This window comes from Dromaius novaehollandiae, chromosome 11 (assembly GCF_036370855.1).
Source record: "Dromaius novaehollandiae isolate bDroNov1 chromosome 11, bDroNov1.hap1, whole genome shotgun sequence".
Classification (NCBI taxonomy): Eukaryota; Metazoa; Chordata; class Aves; order Casuariiformes; family Dromaiidae; genus Dromaius; species Dromaius novaehollandiae.
Window position 1 is genome coordinate 9,715,452 of NC_088108.1, and position 23,209 is coordinate 9,738,660.

Sequence of the window (23,209 nt, forward strand, 5' to 3'; positions counted from 1 at the left end):
TAGTCTCCCTTATTTGCTGTGGCAACGACTTCCGTGGTTTTATTATTCACCGTGCAGAAGTATTTCCTTTTATCGGTTTTGGATGTGGCGCATTTAGGTAATATTACATGGCCCTTGTCCTCAACATGAGAACGCTGCCAGAGTGTTTTCCTTAATAGCAGTTTTCATGGTCTCCTTCGCCAGATGAGATACGCACCCCTGATACTGTTCATTCACAGAGTAACTCAGCATACTGCTCCAGCAACACGCTCTGTTCTAGTAGACTGGATTATTGTGCAATTGCAAAAGATCACAGTTTCCAGTTGTTTGCCCTCTGCAATACGGAATATAAAATACATTTACATATAATTTGCATAATTGCAGGAAATAAATTTTATTTTTATGCAACTGGGAGGTATTGTATGAATTTGGGCAGGTCGGGTAGCAGACATACTAAGATGTGACAATCTTGGGTTGGAATAAATTGTGCTTAAGAAAGAAGACAGTATTCTTGTATCAGTCACAAGCCTAAGAAAATCATACCGAAAGGCTCAAAGCCATTGTGCTGGCAACAAGAAAATTATAGATATTTGTGGCAAAGAGTTCAACAGCACTAAATATAAAAGAAAAAAAATTCTATTTGTGTATTTAGCATCTCATTATTACAAAATAATTGCCAAAGAAATTAGAAAACTGAATTTTAATTTTTGGATGAAACCCCTTCACACTAGGAAAAACAAAATATTAACAGCATTTTATACTAAATTAGTAAGTGTCTATCTTCTTATCTCTTATTTCTGTACTCCACACTCAGATCTTGTACGAAATACCTTTGCGGGGCCTCATTAAGCATTTCTTTACGTGTTAAAATGTAAACGCTTCTCAATTTATCACATCTTTGGAAAAGCAGCAGGTACTGACTAAATGAATATAACCCTGCAGCTGCAAACTATTACCAAATTCCAATTTGCCTGTGTAGTTTTGGAGGAATATACGCAGAAAGGAAAAAAATACATAGCTTAGAGACACCATCTTTGAAATTTAACCTTTTGTACTATCAAAACACAGCTTTATCTTTTAAGGGAGAAGGAAAGATGCAGGCAAGTGTCCGTGTATAAAAGAGACTCCCAGAAAGTCTTCAGAATGCAAGGGGACCCACAACCGCAGAGGAGAGAACGAGCCCAAACGAAGGGCTGTGGGTAAAGGTGGTGTTCTTTATTACACGGACTTGTATAGTGAGAACATGCAGACGTGCTCTGGGGCAAACAAAGTTTTAAGAGACAGCCTCCCACGCTAACTACACCCTGAACAACTGTTCTCAGGTTGTAATTTGACACATAGCAATCAGACCATCTGAGAAAAGGCGTGCTTGGTGCACACCTCTGCCTGCAGCCCTAGTCTCGTGCATGTCTTAAGGTCATCGCAGCTACAGCTGTGCTACCACACAAGACTAAATAATATCTGCTTTTAAAAACGTGGAGAAACAAAATAAAAGACATCATATATTTTAGAACTGTGTTTGGAAAACTGCAAGAGACAAAAAAACCCCACTGAAAACCGAGGGTATATTTGATGACTGCACAAAGCTGCATTTCCTTGGGGGCGTTAAAGGAAGAACAGAAAGTGCTGGAAGCGTGGACAATGCCTGCAGCTGTTCACCCGAGAGCCCGTGGTATCCCGTGGGGCTGCTCCTGCGCGGGGAGCTGACTGTCACAGAGCACAAGTAGACACAGGCACTGTGCTTCCACTTGAGTAACATGCAGAAACTAGCACTAAAACAAACAGGCAGAAAGCAGGTATTAACTCTTGCACACGTACTGCTCAGACTGGAGCCCTGCACTTTTCAGAGGCAGGTGAGGATAAAACAGCTTTTGTTACAGGTAGCGTCCTGCAGCCCTGGAACTAGGCCCTCGCAGTGCCTAAGCGAGGGACTGGCGACTGAAATGCCTTCATTTTATTTATTCATTTTTGTTTATAAAAGAGACACAGCGTGAGCAGAGGCCAAAGGCATCGCGCAGCAGGCGGGCGGGGGCACCTGGGGGCACCCGCGGCCGCGCCGCCCTCGGGGCCACGGCGGCACCGGCCCCACTGCTGGGGTCCAGCCCGGGCCCCGGTTTTCCCGAGCCAGTTTTCCCTCACGAACAAGCCCTAAACCCCGGACGACGTCGCCCCCGGGGGCCGGGGCGCCGCGGCCGGGCGCGGGCAGCTCCCGCCGCCTCCGGTGGGCACAAGATGGCCCCCGCCGCCTCGGCGCCCCCCGCTCGCGGCGGCACCGGCCCCAGCGGCAGCGCCGCGGGAGCGGGCGGGCCGCGGTCAGGGGCCGCGCCGGGAGGCAGCTCCCCCCGCCCCGCCGCGCCGTGCGCCGCGCTCCGCCCCGGGGGGCGGTGGCGGGAAGGGGCGCCCGGAAGTGTGTGCGGCCAGCGGCGGCCGGCGGCGGCGGCCCGTGGGGTAAGGAGAGCCGGCCCGCCTGCCCGCCGCGGCCTGCCCCCGCCTGCGGGGCTGCGGCGGGGCGAGGGGCGGCCGCGCGGCGGGGGGGGGGAGGCGGCCTGCGGCGGGCGGGGCGGCCGTTGGGCCCGTGAGGGGAGCGCGGCGGCCCCGGGGCTCCCGCTCCGCCCGGCGCCGCCGAGGCCTGCGCCGAGCCCGCCGCGGGGCGTAACCGTCTCCCGGAGGAGGCAGCCGCTGTCCGGCCTCGCGCGCGGCGCCTTCGGCCCCGGCAGCGGCGGGGAGGCGCCGCCGGGCCGGGCCGGGCCGGGCCGCCTGAAGCTCACCTGGCCAAAGAGGAGATGTATACACATATATTTATGTATATGTATATGTTTGTATATGTATTTGGGTTTTTTCCCTCGCAGTGAGGTCACTGTCGTGGCCCAGCTGATGGCATAGTCTCGGAAACGGCTGCGGGGGCCCGGGGCCTGCAGCGAGCGGCGGGCGGGGAGCCGGGGCGGTGGGGGCCGCTCGCCTTAGCCGTGCCGTGAGCAGGTACCAGCGGCGCCGCTGGGATAAAACTGTGCTTACGAATTGCATTTTACTCGTATGAGCTATGTAGGTTTCATATTAAATATTGTGCTTTATGTTAAATATTGTCAAGCTGTTAATGATTCCTTAGAGTCTAATTTTGTTTTCAAGTGTGAACTTAGGTGATACGTTAGGGTGTTCGAGGATAACTAATGAGATATGGAAAGGACTGTATAGATATTTAGAAAAATCAATATCATATTCAAATAATTTACTGGTTTATCTTTGTGGCTTTCCCTGAGGCTACGAAGGGGTTACAGTAATATGTTAGCAACAGCTTGAGTTTGCACTGCAGTGTTTGGGGGGCACGTTTAAGTGGGAAGGGAATAGAGAGTAGGCTGAAAGGGGTTAATTTTCCTCTGTGTATGGCATTGATCAAATTAATACTGTGCGTGGTTTTAGAGTTCATATGTTTTAAAGTTGGAGAGTGTTAGAATATTGTGAAAAAATTACTCAAGGGCTGGAGAAGGTGCCTTGCGATGAGAGACCAAGAAAGAGCTCTTAAAGAGCTCAGGCTATGTATTTTATATCAAAAAGATGTTTGAGAGGTTTTGAGCTGAATTACAGCACATAACAAAACGTAGATGCTAATTGGATGTGAATCTAACAGAGGAAGACTTGGGAGGAATCAATGAATGGAAGTGGCTTCCATTTCAAATTGGAAATAGGGATTATTTATTTTATTTATTTATTTATTTTTAAGGTGAATGTGAGCAAGGAATGGAACAAACTGCCCATGGGAAGTGGCAGATTTTCATATCCTGGTGTTTTCTAATCAAGACCAGGTACCTTCTTGGAAGAGATGCTTTAGCCAAATGCAGTGGTATATTCGGTACCGTGTAGCTGGGGGTAAGATCAAGGTGGAGTGCAGTACAGGCAGCACGAGAGAGCTGGTTGTCTATTCTGCTCCTCATCAGCTTGAATCTATTCTAAAATGCCACAGTGTTTTAGGACCCTGAAGTATAAAAAATGATTGGGTTTCATAGGGTTTCCTCAACAGACCTGGGAACTGAGCACAGATCCGTAGTGTCCCAGGGCTGTATCTTGAATATAAAAGCGTTTTTTTGGTCGCCTACCCAATGTGTTTCCAGTGCTTACGGTTTTAGTGTTACACTTGGTTTCTTCTTCTGCATTTAAATAACACCTTGTTTTGAGTAAATATCAGCGTTATCAGAATGTGTGATCACAGAAGACAGACATGCAGGTAGCAAAGGACAGTTGAGCCTTCAGTTATCATAGTTAGTAAACAGTAGTGCAAGGGCAAGTGTGTCCCTGATGTTATAAATGTGGCAGAAGGGCTATAAGGAAATAGTTTGGTAATGGGGCAGAATGTCAGATTCCTTGTGGGTTTATCATTTGGCACAGTTAAAATATAAGATTCATCTAGCAGTGTATTAATATGTCAGGGTTGTTTCCAAATGGTCATGTTGCTGAGCAGCAAGCCTCAGTGGATCAGCCGGTAAATAATGCTGTTGCTTTGTACACAGTCATCTGATGAGAAATACGTTTCTGATGCTTGAAAGGCTCCTGGCCATGCAGAAGAGCGAGGAAGAGCAGCGGTAATGGTACTGCACTGCCAAACCACTATCACGTATTGCAGACACTTCTGTGAAGAGACTTTTGGGCTTGTTTTTAGAGAGTTTATTGCAGCAGTGGAATGCAATCATAGCCATGATGGTGCAAGGATGTGAGTGAAGGAAGATTTGTGGGGACAGCAAAGTACCTATTGGTTTAATAGAAGATGTGGTTGCAAAGACCAAGCTTTTGGGCACACCAGGCCTTCTTCAGGTCTGACTTACGTGTCTCTTTCCACAGATTTCAACAGCGGTGTCCTAGGTGTTTTAACCAGCTGCACCTCAAATCTTGGTGTGATAATAACAGATAGCATGAGTAGCTCTTTATCCCAAAGAGCAATGGATAGAAATGATTCTTAAGAGTTTTAACTTTTTCGGGTTTGTAATACTTTGGGTGTCTTAACAAGAAAGTATTTACTTTGCTTATATGAGAGCTAAAAAAACTATTACAGGCAAATGCTCAGAATTTGTTTAAGTAAAATGATTTTGGGAACCTAAGTGACGGACGACTTTCGATTGTGTAGAAGATGGAGGGCCCTAGACAGTGTTAGGAACAGAGTCTCCTGACAATGATAAAGAACTGGAAAAACATCCATAGACTGGTTTCAAGCTTTTTTTGAAAACATTACTGAAAATAAACCTTTTCCACTTTCAGGAAGGATTGATTTATTATATACCAATTCTGATGATAAATGTCTTTTTCTGAAGTATACAGATGTTAAGCTGTGACAAATTACATAAAGTGAGAAAGAACACATAAGCAAAGCAGTTCTTTTGTTTTGTTAGCTTTTGCCTCTGTAAATGCTGTATGACTCTTCCAGGGACTGAATACAGAGGCTTAGCTTACAGCAGAGTTTCAGTATAAAAACAGTAATGCTTTAGAGAGTAGAGATTTACATTTGGTATAATTTTTTTGCCAGCTGAATTTAAATGTTAAATGACATTATCATATGAGGAAGCTGAGTACTCTTTAAAAAATCCTCAGGTGTGAAACTTTACATTTAGTATTCCATAGCATTTAGCTTAAAAGAATTTTAATTGTTTTCCTAAAGGACTTTGGAGACGGTGGCAATCACTGTATTCTGCGATAACTCGGAAACTGTGGAGCTTTGTGGTTCTCCGCATCTGTACCTTGACCCAGTAGCCAAACTGCCTGCCAGTGTGGTGTTCCCACGTTGTCCAGAATCTCTCGAGGGGGAGCGATGGACAAGCTGGAGAAAATGGTTTGTCCAGATTTCATTCGCTTTGAGGGAGAGGCAGAAACGGAAAGCTTGATCCTCACACTTAAGGAAAAACTGCCTGGAAAGGTGACAATACTAAATGGTTTTATGGATGGCTTGAAGGTGATGGCTCCTGGAGCACATGCTGACCCTTAAACTGAGTAAGAGTGGGCATCTTTTCTGAGTAAAAAGGTGATGGATAAAGACAATACTGAACAAAGTGGCGGTATTCCTGATTGCCTTCATTTTGCAGGGCTGCCAGGCAAATGGTTTGCATTAAAGAGATCAAATAGTGAAAAGCCAAGGGAAGATGCTTTAAGGTGGTATTTGAAAACTTTGGAAAGATTAAGAACATATATATTCCTATGCTCGAGCCTTACAGAGAAGAAAGAATGGGAGGAAGTGTACATAATTTCACTTCTGGAGGTCTACAGACTTTTAAGGCCTTTGTACAGTGCCAAGAGCATGCAGCTTTTGTGAAAGCTAGGTACTCACTTGTGGGAATGAAGCTGATGTTTAAAGGGGATGATGGAAAAATGGACTTGTAACACAGAGATAAAAAGCATCTAAAGTTGTATCTTTGGATGCTGCTGATTTTCCAAGTGTATCATGATAAAACTCTATCAGTCTTTGGATAGGAACAGCTACGTAAATTCTAGCCAAAAAGTCTCTGAATCAATCAGTCTTTGAGAACCCTGTGGGTGTCCTGCATGTTCAAAACCTGCTTCAACAAGCGACAAAAAATGTTGATTGAAACTAGGCGATCTACTAACTGGGGTAGGATAGTTAAGCAACAGATGTTTGCTTTGGGAATTTACAGCTGGAGACTGTCCTTTAGGGTAGGATGTGGGTCTGCTGCTTCAGAAACTGTCCATCCTTCGATGCTCTACTTAGTCAACAAAGCTGTGGTGTATCTGTGCTCCACAGTTGTCATGAGGGACCACACATTTCTTAGCCTTGAAGGTTATGAAACATCGATTTGGTCTATTTATTTATGCAAAGACTTCCAGTTGGTGTGTACTAATATTGGGTTGTGTATTTTTTTTAATCTCTCACTGCAAACTTTGAAGTTTTCAGTCCTTTAATCTGAAGATGGTGTATTACTTTTTGATTTCCTGAAAAATTGTTGTGAATAAGTTAAAGATTGTAAATATTTTTGGTTTGATGGGCACTGAAGTTGAGAGAGAGGCTCAGGAACTGGAGAGACTCTTTGAAAGATGCTTTGTTTCTCGTTGTTTAACATGAAGTATCAGCAACACCTAGTTTTAATCACCTAATATCAGGTGATTGGATCTCAGCTAATAAAGGGTATCCTTTGTCTTCTCAGCACCTTATTTGCTTAAGTATGTTGAGGGATGAATCCATTTAAGTGCTATGCTTGGTATTACATTATAAAAAAAGCCTTGTAATCTGCAAGATTCATTTCAGCAGCATGACTGTTAGTGTCAGTAAGTACTTACCAGGATGTACCCTGTTCCAGTGTTTTGTCCAGTGGATAATTTCTAAACTGTGACCCTGAAACATTCCTCTGTGCTGGAAATAACACTTCACATTACTTATTTTTCCAGGGTAGATGCACCAAGATGCAATTTACTCGAATGCTTTTTTTTTTTTAATGTGCTCACATCTGGGCATTTGAAATGGATTATGTTGATGTGTGCTGCATTTATCAATCAGTTTTATTAGGTAAGCAAACATTTGATCCAAAAGATATTGCTCTGAAAGTAAGTGAACTGTAGTTTTGGCAGAACAACTGCATAAATTCACCATCTAGGAACTCTCTGCTGAAAATACTGAACTTTGAGTCCCCAGAAGAGCACGCCAGAAACAGGTTGCAGCCAAAGGCATGGTGTCAGCCTGTGAGCCCCTGATGTCACAGCAGAAGGTGACATTTGTGAGTGGGGTGTTTGAGCTTGATTGACAACTCTTGGTGTGAACTTCAGAAGACATGTTCTAGTATGCCTGGGCACCAGGAAATTCCTGTGGGTGTAGCAATATGTGTTAATCACCTGGGGTCTCTCTCGTTTGTGTAGGTTGTCTGTGCTTGTATAAATACATGCCAAACTGGACTGGTAAGTTTGATTCTGTTTCTTCTGCAACAGGTGACTTTTGATAGAACTAGACATTTTAGTGAAGGAGCACAGAGGAGAGAAGTCGGGAAAGACCAAAGCTGCAAGAACAAGAGCACGAACGAAAAAGGGGACAAGAAAGAGAAGTGGTTGAAAGGTGAGAGTGTATTTTTAGTATCCCATTTTCTTGAGACTTACTACACTATTTCATTACCAGTAAAATCCAGAAGAGTGGCTACTGTAAAAATCCAGGCTTTAAGGAAACATGAATCAGTGAACCTAAAGCGTTACTGTATACAGTTCCTAATTCATGTCTTACTGTAGGGAGAAAAGAAGCAGCATGATAATTCAATAGTAAGGCATCAGATGAAGGGTTATGAGAAAGAGGTTGGGCTGGAAACACCCTGAGATCCCTTCCAGCCTGGATTATTCTGTGGACCTGGAGTGAAATCTGAGAGCCGTTGCTCTCAAACTGCTGTGAGGCTTGATTGCTTAAGATTCTGGAAGTGGGATTTTTGTATTGCTCTGCACTATAACATGAAAAAATAATGTTATACGCATTTCTGTGTGCCTCCCAGTTGACTGGAAGGTCCAAAAGTAGAAATGAATGCCTTTCTGGCTTTTCTTCTATTCCTTTCTACATGTTATTTTTCATTATTGTTGTAACACAGGACAGTGTTTTTAAATTTTGTATGCGAGGAATAGTAGTATGTTGAGGTTTTAACTCTAGAGAGAGTATGTTTGGATTGCATCCTAAACTGTCACTGGTAATCAATCAAGTTACAGACCTATATCTCTCTTTAAAAAAAAAAAATTACAGTGCTGCATATAGCAACTCAAATGCTAGATCTCTGAAAGCATTGCTATTTTTCTGTTGTTCCTTTATATCTTCATATTCAACTACTTCAAAAATATATATTTCTAAACACCTGTGTAGAATATCCTGGCATGTTCTGTGATGTGGCATGTTGGTTGTATAGTAGATCTGTTTTCTACAGGGCAAGGCTTCCAGCAGCTTCAACTGGAATTTTTAGGATAGTGCAGATAATCCTGTACTGTCTCTTTAGATCAGCACAAGGGTGCCATTTTAGGGGAAATTTGTTAACATAAGAATTAGGTCCAAATGATCAGTCTCCAGTTGTGTCCTTGGAGAAGAGATAATAATTTAATCTGTCTTCTTGAGATTGCTTGTAATGAAAACCCTAGGATATGAAGCATTTGAAGAGAGAAAGTAGAGAACTTTCTAAATGTGTGCATCAGTTGGATGTGTGTCGCTTTGTGCCATGTTTGCTTGCCTTTTTTTTTTTTTTTTTAACATGTTATTCTAGAAACCAAGATTTCTTGTTAGCGGCATATGGATTCTTGGTGACTGGTTGCTTACTATTAGCACTTCAAAGACCTACATCTGATCCCCCCAAGGCTCAAAATGTAAAACAAGTGTCATCTAAATTGTCCCGTATTGATAATTACCTAGAAAAAGACGTGGTGATGAAAAAAAGGTTCAAGAGAGAAAAGAGAAAGCTCAGCTCCAGAGGAGAGAAGAGAGACAGATAGATCGAGATGAAAAACATCCCCAAAAGCTGCAGAAGGTACCAGCTGAAGAACAGCAGTGGCCAGAGAATATGCCTGAATGGGAAGAAAGGAAATCCCTGCTAGCTCAGAGAAGAGTGGAGTCTGTCAGACTGCTTACAGTGCTGTTAAACCGAGTGAAAGTAAGAATATTTTTAAAAATATTTCTAAGTTTGGAGGTTATTTATTAAAGCTTGAATAATTCATCAGATTTTGGTGGCTCGATGCTAATAAAAAGAATGCCTTGGGGCTGACTGAACAGTAAGAAGACCTGAGGTCTAAGTCTTGAGACAGTTTGCTCTGAGAGGAAAGGTACTGGGATATCACCCAGAAAATTCTCTTTGATATATGTTGGAGGGCTTGTCATTGCTGAGTAGGAATAAGGATGGAAGGACTGTATCAGCAGTCTCAATCCAACGTTGCAAACGGGGAGTTTAGGGGAGGGGATGCAGAAGGAGAGTATCTCTGCTGGTTTGGTCTCAGGTCTGCAAGTAACAATTAAATTGATACTAATTATGCCATTTTCATTTCTAGTAGTCTCTCTTTTGAGGCCAACAGTAAGCTGTCAGTTTTATCTCAGTTTCATTCAGCTAATGTCTTGGGAAAGTCAGCAAAAGAGTGATAAAACTTTGAGTGTTTTGCACATAGATTCATGACTGGAGGCTTATTTTAGTCCTTTGGGCTCAAAAAAAATTGCTTTAAATGAAAGCTCAGGGATACTAACGTGACTTTGTTTTCACTATTTGCTAAAGCAAAACTTGCTAGCAGCTTTTAACAAGCAGGTGTTTTTCCTCAATTCTTAAAGTTTACAATTTTTAAAAGACTGTAATTCATGAAGAGCTGAAGTCAGAGGCTACCCTTGCCATTCTGCACGAGTTTTAGGGCCCTATTACATCTGACATTGGACTTCTTAATTGTGAAAGTGATGTGTTTAATAAACGTTTATTTCCTTGGTTTCATCACTTGGAAGGCTTTAGATTGGTTGTATTTGGAGCCATTAAAATAGTGTATAATAGAACAATTTAATTATTCTTAATAAAATATTCCAGCTATAAAAGTGCAGTAATTTTACTGTTGCGTGCAACACATTGTGATGCTATAGTCAAACAAAGAATAAATACTTTCTTATGCAATTGCAGTGCGATAGATGAATTGGTTGAAAGGGCGACTATCTTAGTTAAGAATGCAGCCTTCTGAGACGACGTCTTTAGTTCTGACTTAGGAATAGTGAGATTGTATGATCAAGCTCTGAATTAAGCCAAATTTATCCCTCAATTATACTGGTATAATTTTTCTGACTGTAGAGCTGCATATTTATGAGTTTGCAGTTTAGCTCTTTAGAGTTCTGTTCTCAATAAATGTACATAATCATTTTCCTGATTTTTATTTAAAGGATTTTGCACAGTTGGCAAGTCAAAAAGTGGATCCTTCGTTGGGCCTAAGGAAGGACGATTCTTTTCCTGAAACAACATTAAAAGACACACATCAGGAAGAGATAAACTCCCATTGCCATACGCACAGAGAGTTGAAACCTAAGGAAGAGTTTACGTGTCAGTTAACCCAAAAAGGTAGCACCTTATGTAGTGAGGAAGGGGATGTGACTAACTTGTGTGCGTCCACCTGTCATATAGTCAGGACAATTTTAAATGATCCCACTAGAGCCCTGAGTTCTGACAGATTGACGGGCAGAGATGCGTACAACTCCTTTGGCTGTGGATCTTTACTGATTACAGTTACGCAAGACTGCAAGGTCATCGAATCTCTCGATAGAAGGGACTACCCAACATTGAATGTAGTTCACACGCAGACAGTGTCTGATGAAGACGGCTGCAAAAAGCAAAAGGTCTATGAGACTGATGAATTTATCCATTATTTATTAAACTACTATCAGACACCGAGCTATGCACGCGTTTGCTTAGAGCCAAAAAGCACTGCGAGCAAGTCCTGGTGGAAGAGAGTGGTGTCTGATGATGATAGTGGTTTTCAGATCAGCTTGAGTAACAAACATGGTCAGCATTTCAGAGAAGTGAGTCTTGTGCAAAACCTCAACAAGAGAAATTGTAGTAGGGATGATAATTATAGACTGGTGATCACGGTTGGGGAATTTGAATCAACAGACACGGTGTTGAAAAACAAGACCTGTGCGAGTAGGCTTGCAAAAAAATTGCAAGTCCAGAGGAATGACTCACTCACTGTTGATAACTTACCACATGCTGGACTGAATCGTTTTTTGGATGGCGCTGCTGTTAGTCATGATAAGGAATTCAAACTAGAAGACGGTAGAGATGAAGTTACTATACCACACAAAATGTGTAGATCTGCTTACAAATTAAAGGATTTGTTGGAAGAGATCAGTGACTCAGAGTACTTTGGTGAGGCACGTAGTGGTTCAATGAAGAGAACAGAGAGAAAGTGTGAAGAAATTCACAGCAATTGTAATAAAGGGTGCTTGCTCCCAGGAGAGGGGGAGAGAAAATTCCTGGTTTATGTTAAAAATGTAGCCCTGGAAGGTCAAGAAAAGGAATGCAGCAAATGTAGCTTCTGTTCTAATTCTGCCCGTGAGGGATTGGCAAGGCAGTGTGAACACAAGCTTAAAAAATCATGCAAGCGGTCTAGTAGTAAATTAAGACATGAAGGACAGAAAAGTGAGAGACAATCCAGGGAAGAGGAGAGAAATGCTCGCAAAAAGAAGAAAAAGAGAAAAAAGCTTTCTTCTAATCTTTTATCTGATGAATATGGCTTTTCAGAGACAGACAGTTGCATACAGCTGGAGTCACTCAGAAAGATACAAAGAAAATGTAACAAAATGTTCCACAACAAAATGAAATTCAAAACACTTCACCCAGTGACAGCAGCACCAGAAGATGTTACCCCTAGTGATGGCTCACCACTTCAGGGGACCCTCCAGAGGGCAGGTGAGAAGGAGGTATATCAGAGCCCAGGCTACTGAATTTGATAGGCACAGGTTTCTGGCAGGTGAGGTTAGTTGCCACAGTTCTTCTTTCAGTGACGTGTGGTAAGCGTTCTAAAAATTTTCAGAACATGTAAATATGGTGTAAAAAGGGTGTGACTGCCCTTCAAAACCCTTAATTGTCAGTTTAGCAAGAAATACTGAGCAGCTATGGTTGAAAAATTGTGTTTTTCCACTCAGTTGGATAGCAAAGCCCCTCTCATATGCATTGACAGATAGATGGTTATTCTGTTAATAACATGCATGCTAACAACCCGGCATGTTTTAAAAGGGCAAAATACATGCCTGAGTTTTAATGCTCAAAATAATATGCTGAGTTAAGGTATCGGTTGAGAGCTAACCAACTTTGGAAAAGATTAGTAGATGGCAACTCAGTGTGTGGTACTTCTGGGTGGGAAGTACTGTCTGAAATGAGTGGATTTTTATATAGGCGGTCATCTGATCTCCCTACAGGATTACTACGTTTCTGGAGATTGTTCCTCACAGCCCTGTCTCCATTTACTACGCTTTCAATTCAGTGGCAGCTACCTGCCTATGTCCTTCTCTTTCTTTTTTCTTTTTTCTTTTTTTCCCTCCTAACAAACTCGTTTCAAATAACTTTTACATATACTTATCTACAGGAGATGAGAGGAAATTAATATTGAGAAGAGAGATGGATGCTGATGTCAGAGGATGCCCACTTTTTCCTCTTGAGATAATTCAGACCAACCCCTGCTCAGATACTTTCTGTGGAGCAGAACCTGGAAGAGGATGCTGAACAGCTACTATATAATAGCTCTTAAGCTTACTCACAGAAGTGGGAGAAAGTAAGTCCTTTAGTCATTAAAAGTTATCTGAAATATTGGGGCTTTTTTTTTTTGCTTAGATAATTCCTTCTGTATGGAGGAGTGGAATAATCTGACTGGTGCAATGAGCCACAATATGAGAATCTTTATCTGCCTTCTGGACAACAAAGGACCAAAAAGTTCCCCAGGGCCAGACAAACTTTCGTGGACCAGTTGCTAAGAATTTGAAAAGTAACAGTTTGATATCTTGGAGTTGTATCCAGATTAAACCTAGGGTACAATGTAAATATCAAAGTTACAGTTTTTGGTAGTAATGAGTCATTGGAAAAAAACATAGATATGTAAATCCTAGAGCAAGCATACAAAGTGCCTCCTCAATCAGGTTGTTAAAATAGTGGGACTTTAAGATGTGAGGGACATTTATACTCACTTGTTGGGGAATAATGGATTTCCAAATATGAAAAAAAACTTCTGTAAAACCCACACCGGAAAAATATTTATTTTCTATTTACAATTCTACAGATGTTTCCAAAAACTTGTTGGTCTTTGGGAGGGTTGATTTCACTAAACTTATGCTGGATTTGGTGCTCCTGGGAATCTGAATGAGGACAGTCTAAGCAAAGCTCTGAATCTTGGACAGTGGAAGGGGAATGCTTGTCAGCATGTTGACAGCCCACCCATATATGCAGGTTGAAAATTAGTTCGCAAGACTTCAAAAATGTGCCCTTTTGAAGGCGCATGCAGTGAGACAGCTATTTAGTATGAGTTAGCCGACAAATAATTTCCAGAGGAAATGTCAAATGTTGTTAAATTTCTGCTGCATGGAGGTAAAAATGTGAAAATGCAGTCTAGGAGCTTGAGTTATATCCATATTTATTCAGCTGGCTATATTTAGAGGACAGCCACAATTGCTTTTGGACAAAGTCCCTTAGGAAAATAGAGATGGAACAGTTCTAAGTTGAATACACTGATTATTTCCGCTTTCATTTTAGTATGCTTTATTTATTACATGTCAATATACTAAATTAATGTGATGATATTGCCTTCATTATACAGTATCTTACCCATGTTTGTAACTTCTGCTCTAATAAATAGTAATTAAAAAAGTTTGTAATTGTTCATGGTAGATTGGTTTTCCCCTACTGTGTTCGATATTGGTGATTCCTACAGGCTTCTAAGCCAGGCTTTATATGTCTTCTCTGTTCACATGTTCAGATGTTGAGTGCCTTTTCAGGATCATGAATGACAAATGGTTGCTACTTAGACAAAGTACTGTTAATCTATTACTTTTATCTAAAAAGATCTTATTTTCTTGACAAAAATATTTTCTGACTATTTTGGAGAACATCTATGCCCGTCTTTAGTCTGCTTTTTAGTATTTTATACAGTTGTAATGAAGATCAACTATTGTATTTGTTGACCGTGTAAAATGTTTCAGTTGCACTGATATGACATACCAAGGGTGTTTTTCTCTATGCAATATTTACAGATTAAAAAAAAAGATGGCAAAACTTCCCCTTCTGATCTCTAGACAGTTCTGTGTGCATAAATATGCATTTCCCATGAGATGGTCTTTCACTTGCAGGTGAGGAAGTGGTTCTTTTTTATCTAAGGGAGCAGGAACTAAGGATTTCCTTCAGTGTAAATTTCTGGTTTTGTTTTTTGTTTTTTTTTCCAACATGTTGTCACAATATTCAGTAACAAATAAATACACCGATTCTGTAACTGCTTCTCGCATTCACCTATATTGATTGAAATTAATAAAGCAAATCCTCTATCTCCAGGTCCTCATCCAGTGTAAAACCTTGTGTCAGTGAATAAAACATGCACACTTTAAAATGTGAGATACCAGTGTAATCTTCATACTGAAATATAACTTCTGTGTTTCCTTTCTGTTTATAGGTGGCATTATTTAGAACCTATTCTCAGGTATTTTAATATTAATTCCTCATTTTTCTTACCTGTACACTTAATTTGAGCCCAGTCCTTCCATTTGCTGGACTGTTTGGTGTAATTTTGTTTATTATACTGAAGACATCTTTAAAGATGCATCTAACAGTTTGCTGTGAAACTCTTTAAATACATAGCTTCATAGATTAAGCTTCCATAGTGTTCAGGAATAAACATCACATCTCAATTATGAAATGTAAAGAATAAAATATATGTAATTTGAACATTTAATATGTGAAAAGATGCATTAAAGGCAGCAAATAGCTCAGTAGCAGAAATGTATACCTTACATATTTTCACATCTTTTGTTATTTTCACTGTGCTTATGCTGTTGTACTCAGCTGATGTTTCAAGAGTTTGTTGTTTTTCTGTCTTGAAGTACACAACTAATGAAAATGCTTAACAAAGGTAGTGAGAACATAAGTCTTCTCAGGAGAGCTGCCTGAACTAAGCTTTGTTAGCTGCAGTACTTTCTTGGTTTGTTGCACCTTACTCGGAAAGTGGTTTTTCAAGCAGAAATACACAATGACCATTATTATAGTGGTCCCTCTGCTTGAAATACAAGAATACTGCAATTATAACATAAAGCTCTTTCTTCTTAATCCAGTGATTCCAGACAATGCATAGAAATACCTCACCTTTTACCTCACCCTTTAGTAAAACCACTTATATAACTCATATCATAATCACTTATTACTGAACTTTTTTATATAACTGAAACAGATAGAAGAGCTAGTAAAGATAATTAACAGCAGGTAGAGTCCAGGTTAAGGATATTTCTGAATTTTACAAAGCAGTTCAAAGTAAGTCACAACCGGTTCAAAATGAGATTGTTTTCATTTGTCCTAGAGCTCCTCACCTATGCCTCCATAACATGCACAGTCACTGGTGGTTGGCACTTCAGATGCGGGAGACTGCTGAGAGTCTCTACTCCTTGTTTTCATCATGTTCGACTTGGTTAATGTATAATCTATTAAACTACCTGGCATGGTTCTTTGTGCTTAGTCATTGCAACTGGTCACTGTTAAAGAAAGGGATCATGTTGCAATGAACAAAGAGCAAAAGCAGGATAGAAGATGTCCATTTTTCTGCCAAACTTTAGAAAAAAAAAAGTGTGCCTGCCACTTCATGAAATGGCTCCCACCTTCCCCTTTCACAGAAAAGTAGTGGTCTTATCCAAAGCATAATACTTCTTCCCCAGGAGGAATGCCTGCTTAATGTTAAGCTTTGTCTTGTGTTGCTTTGCAGTTTTCTGTGTAGTCTGCCATTTAACTTGTTTTAGTCTTTGTGATGGATAACAATCTTCATTTGGTAACGTACAGATTAATACTTGAAATAATGTTCAGTTCCTCAGGATATGTTACGGACTAATTTAAGAGCCAGACTATTACGTCCACTGAAGGGCAGATAACAGCCTAGCCTTGTTCCACTACATCACAGCCTTCCAAAGCTCCAGGTTTTGCTCCGCAGTGTTAACAGTTACTTATGCGTAACTCTGTCCTTGCAACAGAAAAATGTATTTTATGGAAACTGAGCAAGTTTTATATTTAGTGTCCAGTTTAAAGTTAGTATACTACAGAGCCACATTTGCAGGCAGGACAGTCTGGAGAAAGACTATCTAAAATTTGAAACACTAAGAGAGGATTAAGCATCACATTTAATTGCAATAAATAAAAACAAACACCACAAGTATGCAAGACTAATTTTATTTTCTGCCTTAAACAAATAAAAGCACATTTCTGATTTGAGGTAAAACCATTAGAAGTAGTTTGCAGAGAGTATAAACGTCTCTAAAAATAAAATAGCAACGCAAAGGTCATGACTAGTTTTACATTTGTCTCTAGACCTTCATTAGGTAGTTCATACAGTAACACTTTATGCGAGCTATCTGGCCCGAACAACTGCACTCTTCATTTGAAGGCCCAGTGTGACCAAAAGACAAAATGCCATGAAAGTGTTAGGACTGAGAGAAAGTCATCAGTTCTCACCACAGATGATCTCAGGCACTTTAACATATTGTGTTAACTTGTTTATGAGAGCTGCTGTTGTAGAATAGAGTCTACTTTTGAACAATTTTGCCTAGTTCACACACTCTTCCCCAGTTAGGACTCAGTTCATCATTTTGGTCTTGTTGCCAAATTGAAGTGACTCAGCAGAAGAGCTGAACCAGAGAAACCAGGTAAGGGGAGCTATACCAAACAGGTACCCACAACAAATCACTCTGATAAGAAAAACACTTCTAAGAGATCAGCAAATCCTTAGTTCTCTCCTTGAAATTCCTGCTAAAGTTTTGCAGAGGTATTTTGTATGATGAAGGACCATGTTTACATTTTTCCTTAGTCAAAACCATCTGCCCAGCCCCCTTTGGTATCAGACTTGGTTACACAGTCAGAAGAAACCTAGCTGTTAAGCATGGATGTGAGCCAAGAGAGCAAGTAAGAAAAAAATTCAAAGATCAGGCCCCCCCCAGGTATAACATTGCTGGTTATGCATGAGATTTTCCCATTTCTTTTTAAGAGCAATATTCCAAAGTAGCAAAAGCCTTGACACAGAAATGGCTTATGCCATTTTATTTTGTACGTTACATTGACCATAAATATTCTGCTAGTTAAAGCTGCATGTACAAGAGCACTTGTTAATCATGCCATACCAGCAAGTCTCTTTATAGAACATACACCAGGCCTAAGAATCAATAGCAGTTGATTTTCACTGTTTAATTTCATTTTGTTGAAATTCACAGAAGAGTTTTGCTAAGAGTAAACGTGAATGAATAGTTGTCCTGCTGAGTCACACTTCATGGTGTCCCCTTTTTTGGGGGGATGCCCAGTTACACTCAATGTCTAAACCTTTGTAACACTTTAGATGTGCTTTAAAAGTAAACAAAGAATGTTAATCCAGCTGCATAACTGAATACATCAAGTATTCATCAGTCCTTACTAATTTTGTAAGTCTCCAAGTGATTTAACCTCTCAAAAATTACCTTTTTTAAAAGCAGTTAGTGTTTCATCTCTTTTTAACTCCTTAAAAAGCCAAATTATCTGACATTATACTGAATTATACTGTACCACAAATGAGTATGATGCTTCATGGACAAGTAAAATACAGTCCCTTTTCTAAGGAAATCAGAATTATAACCCAATGCCCAGATCCTGCAAAAGCTAACACTAGACCAAATTTAGTGGAATTTGGGTTACATATGTGAAGTTGCTCTTGTGCTTGTGGCCACAGTGCTAGGTTGTTAATGAAAAGCTTTGGATTTCAACCTACTCTGCACTAAATAGTGGTAGAAGAAAAACAGTAATAGTCCTTTATTGCAAAAACTGCAGTTTACTTTTGCACAAGCAATTTTTGTGCATACTTCAGATTATGCAGGGTTAAAGGAAGACAGACGTTTAATCTTGACCAGTTTACCACTGAATTTGAAAAGGAGACCTTTGAAAAGAAATGCAATTTGCTGTGACCCCAGACCTTTTGTAAGCATTCTTGCGATTGGAACTTGTAAAACAGTAGTGGAATGTTACAAATAATCTTTTAAGATACAAAAATGGATTGTTCCTCACTATATTCGCTACTCTTTCTTTCCATCTTGAGTGTTTTTTTCTTCTTCGTCAGAGTATATAGTAGGTTCCTCCCCTTCCTTCAGCAGCTTACCAACATGGTGATACTTAACTGAAAATTGAAAAAAAAAAAAGAGAATCCCAAGTCATTATTCTCTTGTGAACACATACTTTTTGTACCTTCCATGTCTGTTTCCTGGATTCACAAAATGCTTGCATTGTAATAAAACACCTCTGAGCTTCTTGTTGCAAATGGGAGAGAAGGAAAAAAAGCAAAGGAACTACCTGAACTATTATTAATGTTGTAACAGGTGTAAAAAATACCATGTAAAATGAACACAATAAAATTCTCAGTTTATTGCCTAAGCCAGAAGATGAATGAATATAAAGACACATCTAAAATGAGTGACTCATCCGGCCAAAGAAACAAAATCAGAAACAAAATCACAGATTACATTATTTCTCTTGTCAATGCCACAGCTAGTCTTCTGAATATGTCATTTTTAGAATATTTATGTTATATTACACATGCACACACATACACCTGTACATACATTCACACAGTACTCTCAAGGGCTTATATTTTTCACAATGTATGTTGTAAATATTCAGTGAGAAAGAAAAGAAGATCCTCTCTCTCACAAAGATAAAGATGTATCTGTTATCTGATTATACAACTGGTAAGCCTTCTGCCTTATTTTATGTACCTCTTTCTGAACATGTAAAAATATCAGGATTATATACATGTAAGAACTGAGAGCTATGCTAAGTTGCCCATCTGTCAACTTCAGCAAAATAAAAATATACATCTTACTACAAGAATTTCCTAACAGCATTGTTACTATAATTAGTAAGAATTTAAAGCAACTAATTGTCAAATTTGCTAGAAACACAGTAAGTGGAGTGCGTTCACAGTCACAGAAGTCATGGTGCCTGACTCTTGGAAAGGTAGATTTGAATGCTGGTTTAGGTCAGATACTTGGTAGCATAGTTCTGGTCTCTGGGACATACTTGTTAGCATCATAAAACAACTGTTCAATGTGGCATGATTAACAGCTTTGTTCAAGACAGGAGGAGAGCCAAAATAGTAGGGGCACGTCAGGTCAGGACTGAGACACTCTAATGCCATTATGTGGGGGAAAGCTCCATTCCAGCCACTGATACTCAATCTTTAATACGGGACACTAGATTTAAAAACAAAAAGCCTCTGATTTCCACTATACAAAACTTTCTTTTCTTTTCTTTTTTTTTTTGGTTATGCTGCTTCCATCACATGTATAACAGAGATTTCACCAAGACAAATAATGGGTATTTTTATTTTCTGTCTCATCAGAGTAGAAATTATCCCTTCAATTGATTTAGGCCTTCAGTGGCCTAAAAGGCCACATGAGATACGGAAGAGTTATTTTTCATGAATAAGGTACAATGATAGGAAAAAAATAATTAAAAAAAAAACATATCTATGGGCATACCCTCAGTACAAGTTCAACACAGCAATTCCCACAGAACTGTGGTTTAAAATATCTCTATTTTAAGCAGCAAGTACAAAATATGTATATACACATACATGTTGAGACACACCTCACGAAACACCTGGAATTGCATTTTTCTAAGCTTTTAATACTAAGCATAGAAAAACAAGCAACTGTGAAAGTATTTTTTTTCTGTTAATTTTAGATCAATCATCTCAAGCAAGCAAGTTGCCTTTCTCCCTCTCCCAGCCCGGCCGTCACAGGCATGGTAGTGATTGGGCTGACTGCAAGCACGGAAGTGGCATTTGTCCATTCCTGATTACCTTCTAGGGGGAGAAAGTCAACTGGATACAGTTGTTTGTGGACCTGACCCAGCCGCCTGCCAGGCCATGCAGAATAATTTATTTGGAATAAAAATGTTATAGATCAAGAGCTCAGAGGGGAAAAGGACTAGTTTAAGCAGTCTTCAAGACTCAAAGGAAAACAAGTAGTAAATAAAATGTCACTCTTATTTCTGAGAAGCTGAGCAGGACATAATCATCATTTTTCAGAACAGTAAATTTGAATTGTCTTTATAGATGGACTCTTAACTGTATCAGAGGCATGCTCTCAGCTTCCAATTCCTGCCAACTTTTTGGTAGTCCTATAGATCTCCTGTAACAGTGTTTCTCTCTCTCCTACTGTTCTGTAAAGATGGGAGGGAGGGAGGGAGAGCACAGAGGGCAAACATGACATCTCTCTTAAATTTTTAAATTGCTGTACTCCTACTAATACTTAAGATTATAAGCAATACTGAATTATTAACGCAATCAAAAGAAAAGTTTCCAGATTGATGACAGCCTTTTTGCTTCCCTTATTACACACTAGTTAGCTACTTCATTGTAAATAGGTTTAAAATTGCTTACAAGTAAATTGTGATTCCCAGTCCCTCAAGGTCTCTTGCTGTGTAGCGTTGAGATCAGAGAGGTCATCATATTCATCCCTCAGAGCCTCCTTATCCAAGCAGAAAGTGGCAAGGCCTCGGGATGCATCTCTTCCAGCAAAAATCCCATACGGGCCCTCTTTAAAATAAAAACACAGGCCTCATTATTACAGAAATGACAGATGTGTATCATCTTCCAGGATGAAAGGCCCCAAACCAAAACAGATGACATGTTCCTACCCTGACCCAAGCGTCAAGAAGTGTCTGAAACTTCTGAAATATTTTTAGGTTTTATTCTAGCTGGTAATAAAGAAGAAAAACAGAGGAAGAGGGCAAGAAATAAAATCATGGAAAGAGATACTGAGTGTGCTGGAACACCAGGACAATGAACCACACAACAGCGTGGGGAACATAAAGATGGGGTAAGAATAAGTATACAGATCCAGAACCACGTCTGCAGAAAAAGGAACAACGGAAGGATTTGTAAATCTGTGGTGAAATGAAAGCTTTCTAAGAGCTGCTTCTGACTTAGAGAACTGAACCACGCAAGCAGGATCTAAAGCAGGACTTGGTGTTGAAAATGTGGAAGAGACGAAGAACTACCAACTTGGAAGCAGCAGCTACTAAAACTTTGAAAATGCAATATGAACTCGGATGACCCAAGCATGCAATTCACAATAGAGCAAAGATATCTCATTGAGGCAGACTCTTGCTAAACTCCATTAATCAGTAACTTGCTTGCATGACAAGCTGAAAATGGAGATATCACATGTTGCAACTGGACATTAAAAATTGCTCTTATGGGATCAGTCCAGAGCACGGCATCTCCCACGCTTCCCAGGGAAAGCTGTTTCGCAAAGCATCAAAGGTGACCCACGCAGCAATTACCGAATCAGATACAGCGTGCAGCTTTTAATGTTGTCAAGGAAGGTAACATCTGAAAGCCTGTTTTGTTTTGTTTTTTTTTTTAAGTCAAGGGGATTTTTAGTTGCCACGGATACAAAACCACACATCTAACTCCGCTGTAGGACTCACCGCGCCCACTGCAGAACTCAAACCAGCGCTACTCAGCGACGCTCTCCCCCCAGACCAAAGGCAACGGTCCCACCACGCTCCCAGAGACGGGGTGCCTCCTGCCACCTTCCCGTGTCCCGCAGGAGCGGCTGCAGCTCACTGCGGCACCGGACGGCTCGGGCGGCCCTGCCGCACCGGTCCTCGCACCAACTGCCCAACCGCGGCGGGGCTCCTGCTGGGGAAGGAAGACCCGGCGGGAGCCGCTGCGCCCCCGCCCCCGCCCCTCGCCGTAGGGCTCCGCAGGCCTCTGCGAAGTCTTCCCAGCCTCGGCGCCCGCTCGCGCTGCCTGCGGCCCGCACGGGAAGCGGCTTTAGCCCGAGCTAATGCAAACACGGCGCAGCGGAGCGGTGGGGAGGGCGCGTAAACACCGCGCGCCTCGCTCCCGCGGCCTCGCGCGGGGCACGAACGCGCCCGGCCCGGCCCGGCCCCCGCCCCGGCCCCCGGCCCGGCCCCGCCGCCCTCACCGGGCCCGTAGAACTTGCGGGCGCGGGTGACGTCGAAGACCTTGCCGTTGACGGCCATGAGGATGCGCGGGTCGCGCACGCCGTCGTAGGGCCGCAGCTGCGCCAGCGTGAAGTCGCGGCGCCGCATCTTGGGCGGCGGCGGCGGGTCCGCGTCCCCCGCCGGCGCCGCGGACCGCTCGCCGCGCAGGATCTGGTAGAGCAGGAAGAGGCAGAGCCCCAGCAGGCTCAGGTTGAGCGGCGAGCCCACGATCTCCAGCAGCAGGCCGCCGCCGCCGCCCCCCTCCGCCGCCTCCTCACCGGCCGCCGCCGCCGCCTCCTCGTGTGCCATGGCCTCGGCTGCGCTGCGGCGCGGCGCGGCGGGCTCTGCGGCTCGGCGGCGGCAGCGGGGCGGGGCGGCAGCCGCGCCGGGAGGGGCCGGCGGCGCCCCGCCCCCCTCCCCGCCCCCCGCCCGCTCGGGACCCCCGCGCCGCCGGGAGGGGCCGGGCGGCTGCGCTGTGGTGCGCGGCGCCGGCGGGGGGCGCTGCGGGGCGGCGGCGGGGCCGCCGTGAGGGGAGGCGGGCGATTCCCCCCGCAAACTTCCATGCGGGC

The 23,209-nt window shown here is 42.0% G+C and overlaps 2 protein-coding genes across 15 annotated transcripts; one reads left to right on the forward strand and one right to left on the reverse strand.

The window, feature by feature from the left end:
• The first annotated feature begins 2,276 nt into the window (after positions 1-2,276).
• On the forward strand, positions 2,277-14,965 carry LOC112997188 (A-kinase anchor protein 17B). 14 transcript variants are annotated; one of them, XR_010391026.1, is made up of 6 exons: positions 2,277-2,427; positions 7,891-8,014; positions 9,332-9,569; positions 10,820-10,994; positions 12,174-12,341; positions 13,018-14,965. XR_010391026.1 is itself a non-coding variant. In XM_064518208.1 (6 exons), exons 4-6 carry the CDS (start codon positions 9,480-9,482, stop codon positions 13,400-13,402), a joined length of 1,752 nt encoding a protein of 583 aa, XP_064374278.1. In that variant the 5' UTR covers positions 2,327-2,427; positions 5,621-5,875; positions 7,891-8,014; positions 9,332-9,479; the 3' UTR covers positions 13,403-14,965. The 14 variants fall into 14 exon arrangements, 9 of the variants coding, with proteins under 9 accessions (XP_064374276.1, XP_064374281.1, XP_064374275.1 ...); XM_064518208.1 differs by adding an exon at positions 5,621-5,875 and having other exon boundaries at positions 2,327-2,427; positions 10,820-12,341; positions 13,263-14,965; XM_064518207.1 differs by adding an exon at positions 5,621-5,791 and having other exon boundaries at positions 2,327-2,427; positions 10,820-12,341; positions 13,263-14,965.
• A 1,857-nt stretch (positions 14,966-16,822) lies between these two features.
• Positions 16,823-23,028, reverse strand: PGRMC1 (progesterone receptor membrane component 1). Its single transcript, XM_064518212.1, has 3 exons — positions 22,622-23,028; positions 21,067-21,222; positions 16,823-18,801 (listed from the first exon to the last, which is right to left on the reverse strand). The coding sequence occupies exons 1-3, from the start codon at positions 22,947-22,949 to the stop codon at positions 18,701-18,703; spliced, it is 585 nt and encodes a 194-aa protein (XP_064374282.1). The 5' UTR covers positions 22,950-23,028; the 3' UTR covers positions 16,823-18,700.
• Positions 23,029-23,209: the final 181 nt, after the last annotated feature.

Excerpts from the sequence above, each read along its gene's own strand:
- LOC112997188 (XM_064518206.1), top strand. The coding sequence starts at position 9,480 with ATGCCTGAATGGGAAGAAAGGAAATCCCTGCTAGCTCAGAGAAGAGTG. Across the intron at positions 9,570-10,819 it reads TGCTGTTAAACCGAGTGAAA|GATTTTGCACAGTTGGCAAG; the intron begins GTAAGAATATTT and ends TTTTATTTAAAG. Across the intron at positions 12,342-13,262 it reads GGGGACCCTCCAGAGGGCAG|ATAATTCCTTCTGTATGGAG; the intron begins GTGAGAAGGAGG and ends TTTTTTGCTTAG.
- PGRMC1 (XM_064518212.1), bottom strand. The coding sequence starts at position 22,949 with ATGGCACACGAGGAGGCGGCGGCGGCGGCCGGTGAGGAGGCGGCGGAG. Across the intron at positions 21,223-22,621 it reads CCGCAAGTTCTACGGGCCCG|AGGGCCCGTATGGGATTTTT; the intron begins GTGAGGGCGGCG and ends TTTATTTTAAAG. Across the intron at positions 18,802-21,066 it reads CTGGGAATCACAATTTACTT|TTAAGTATCACCATGTTGGT; the intron begins GTAAGCAATTTT and ends TTCAATTTTCAG.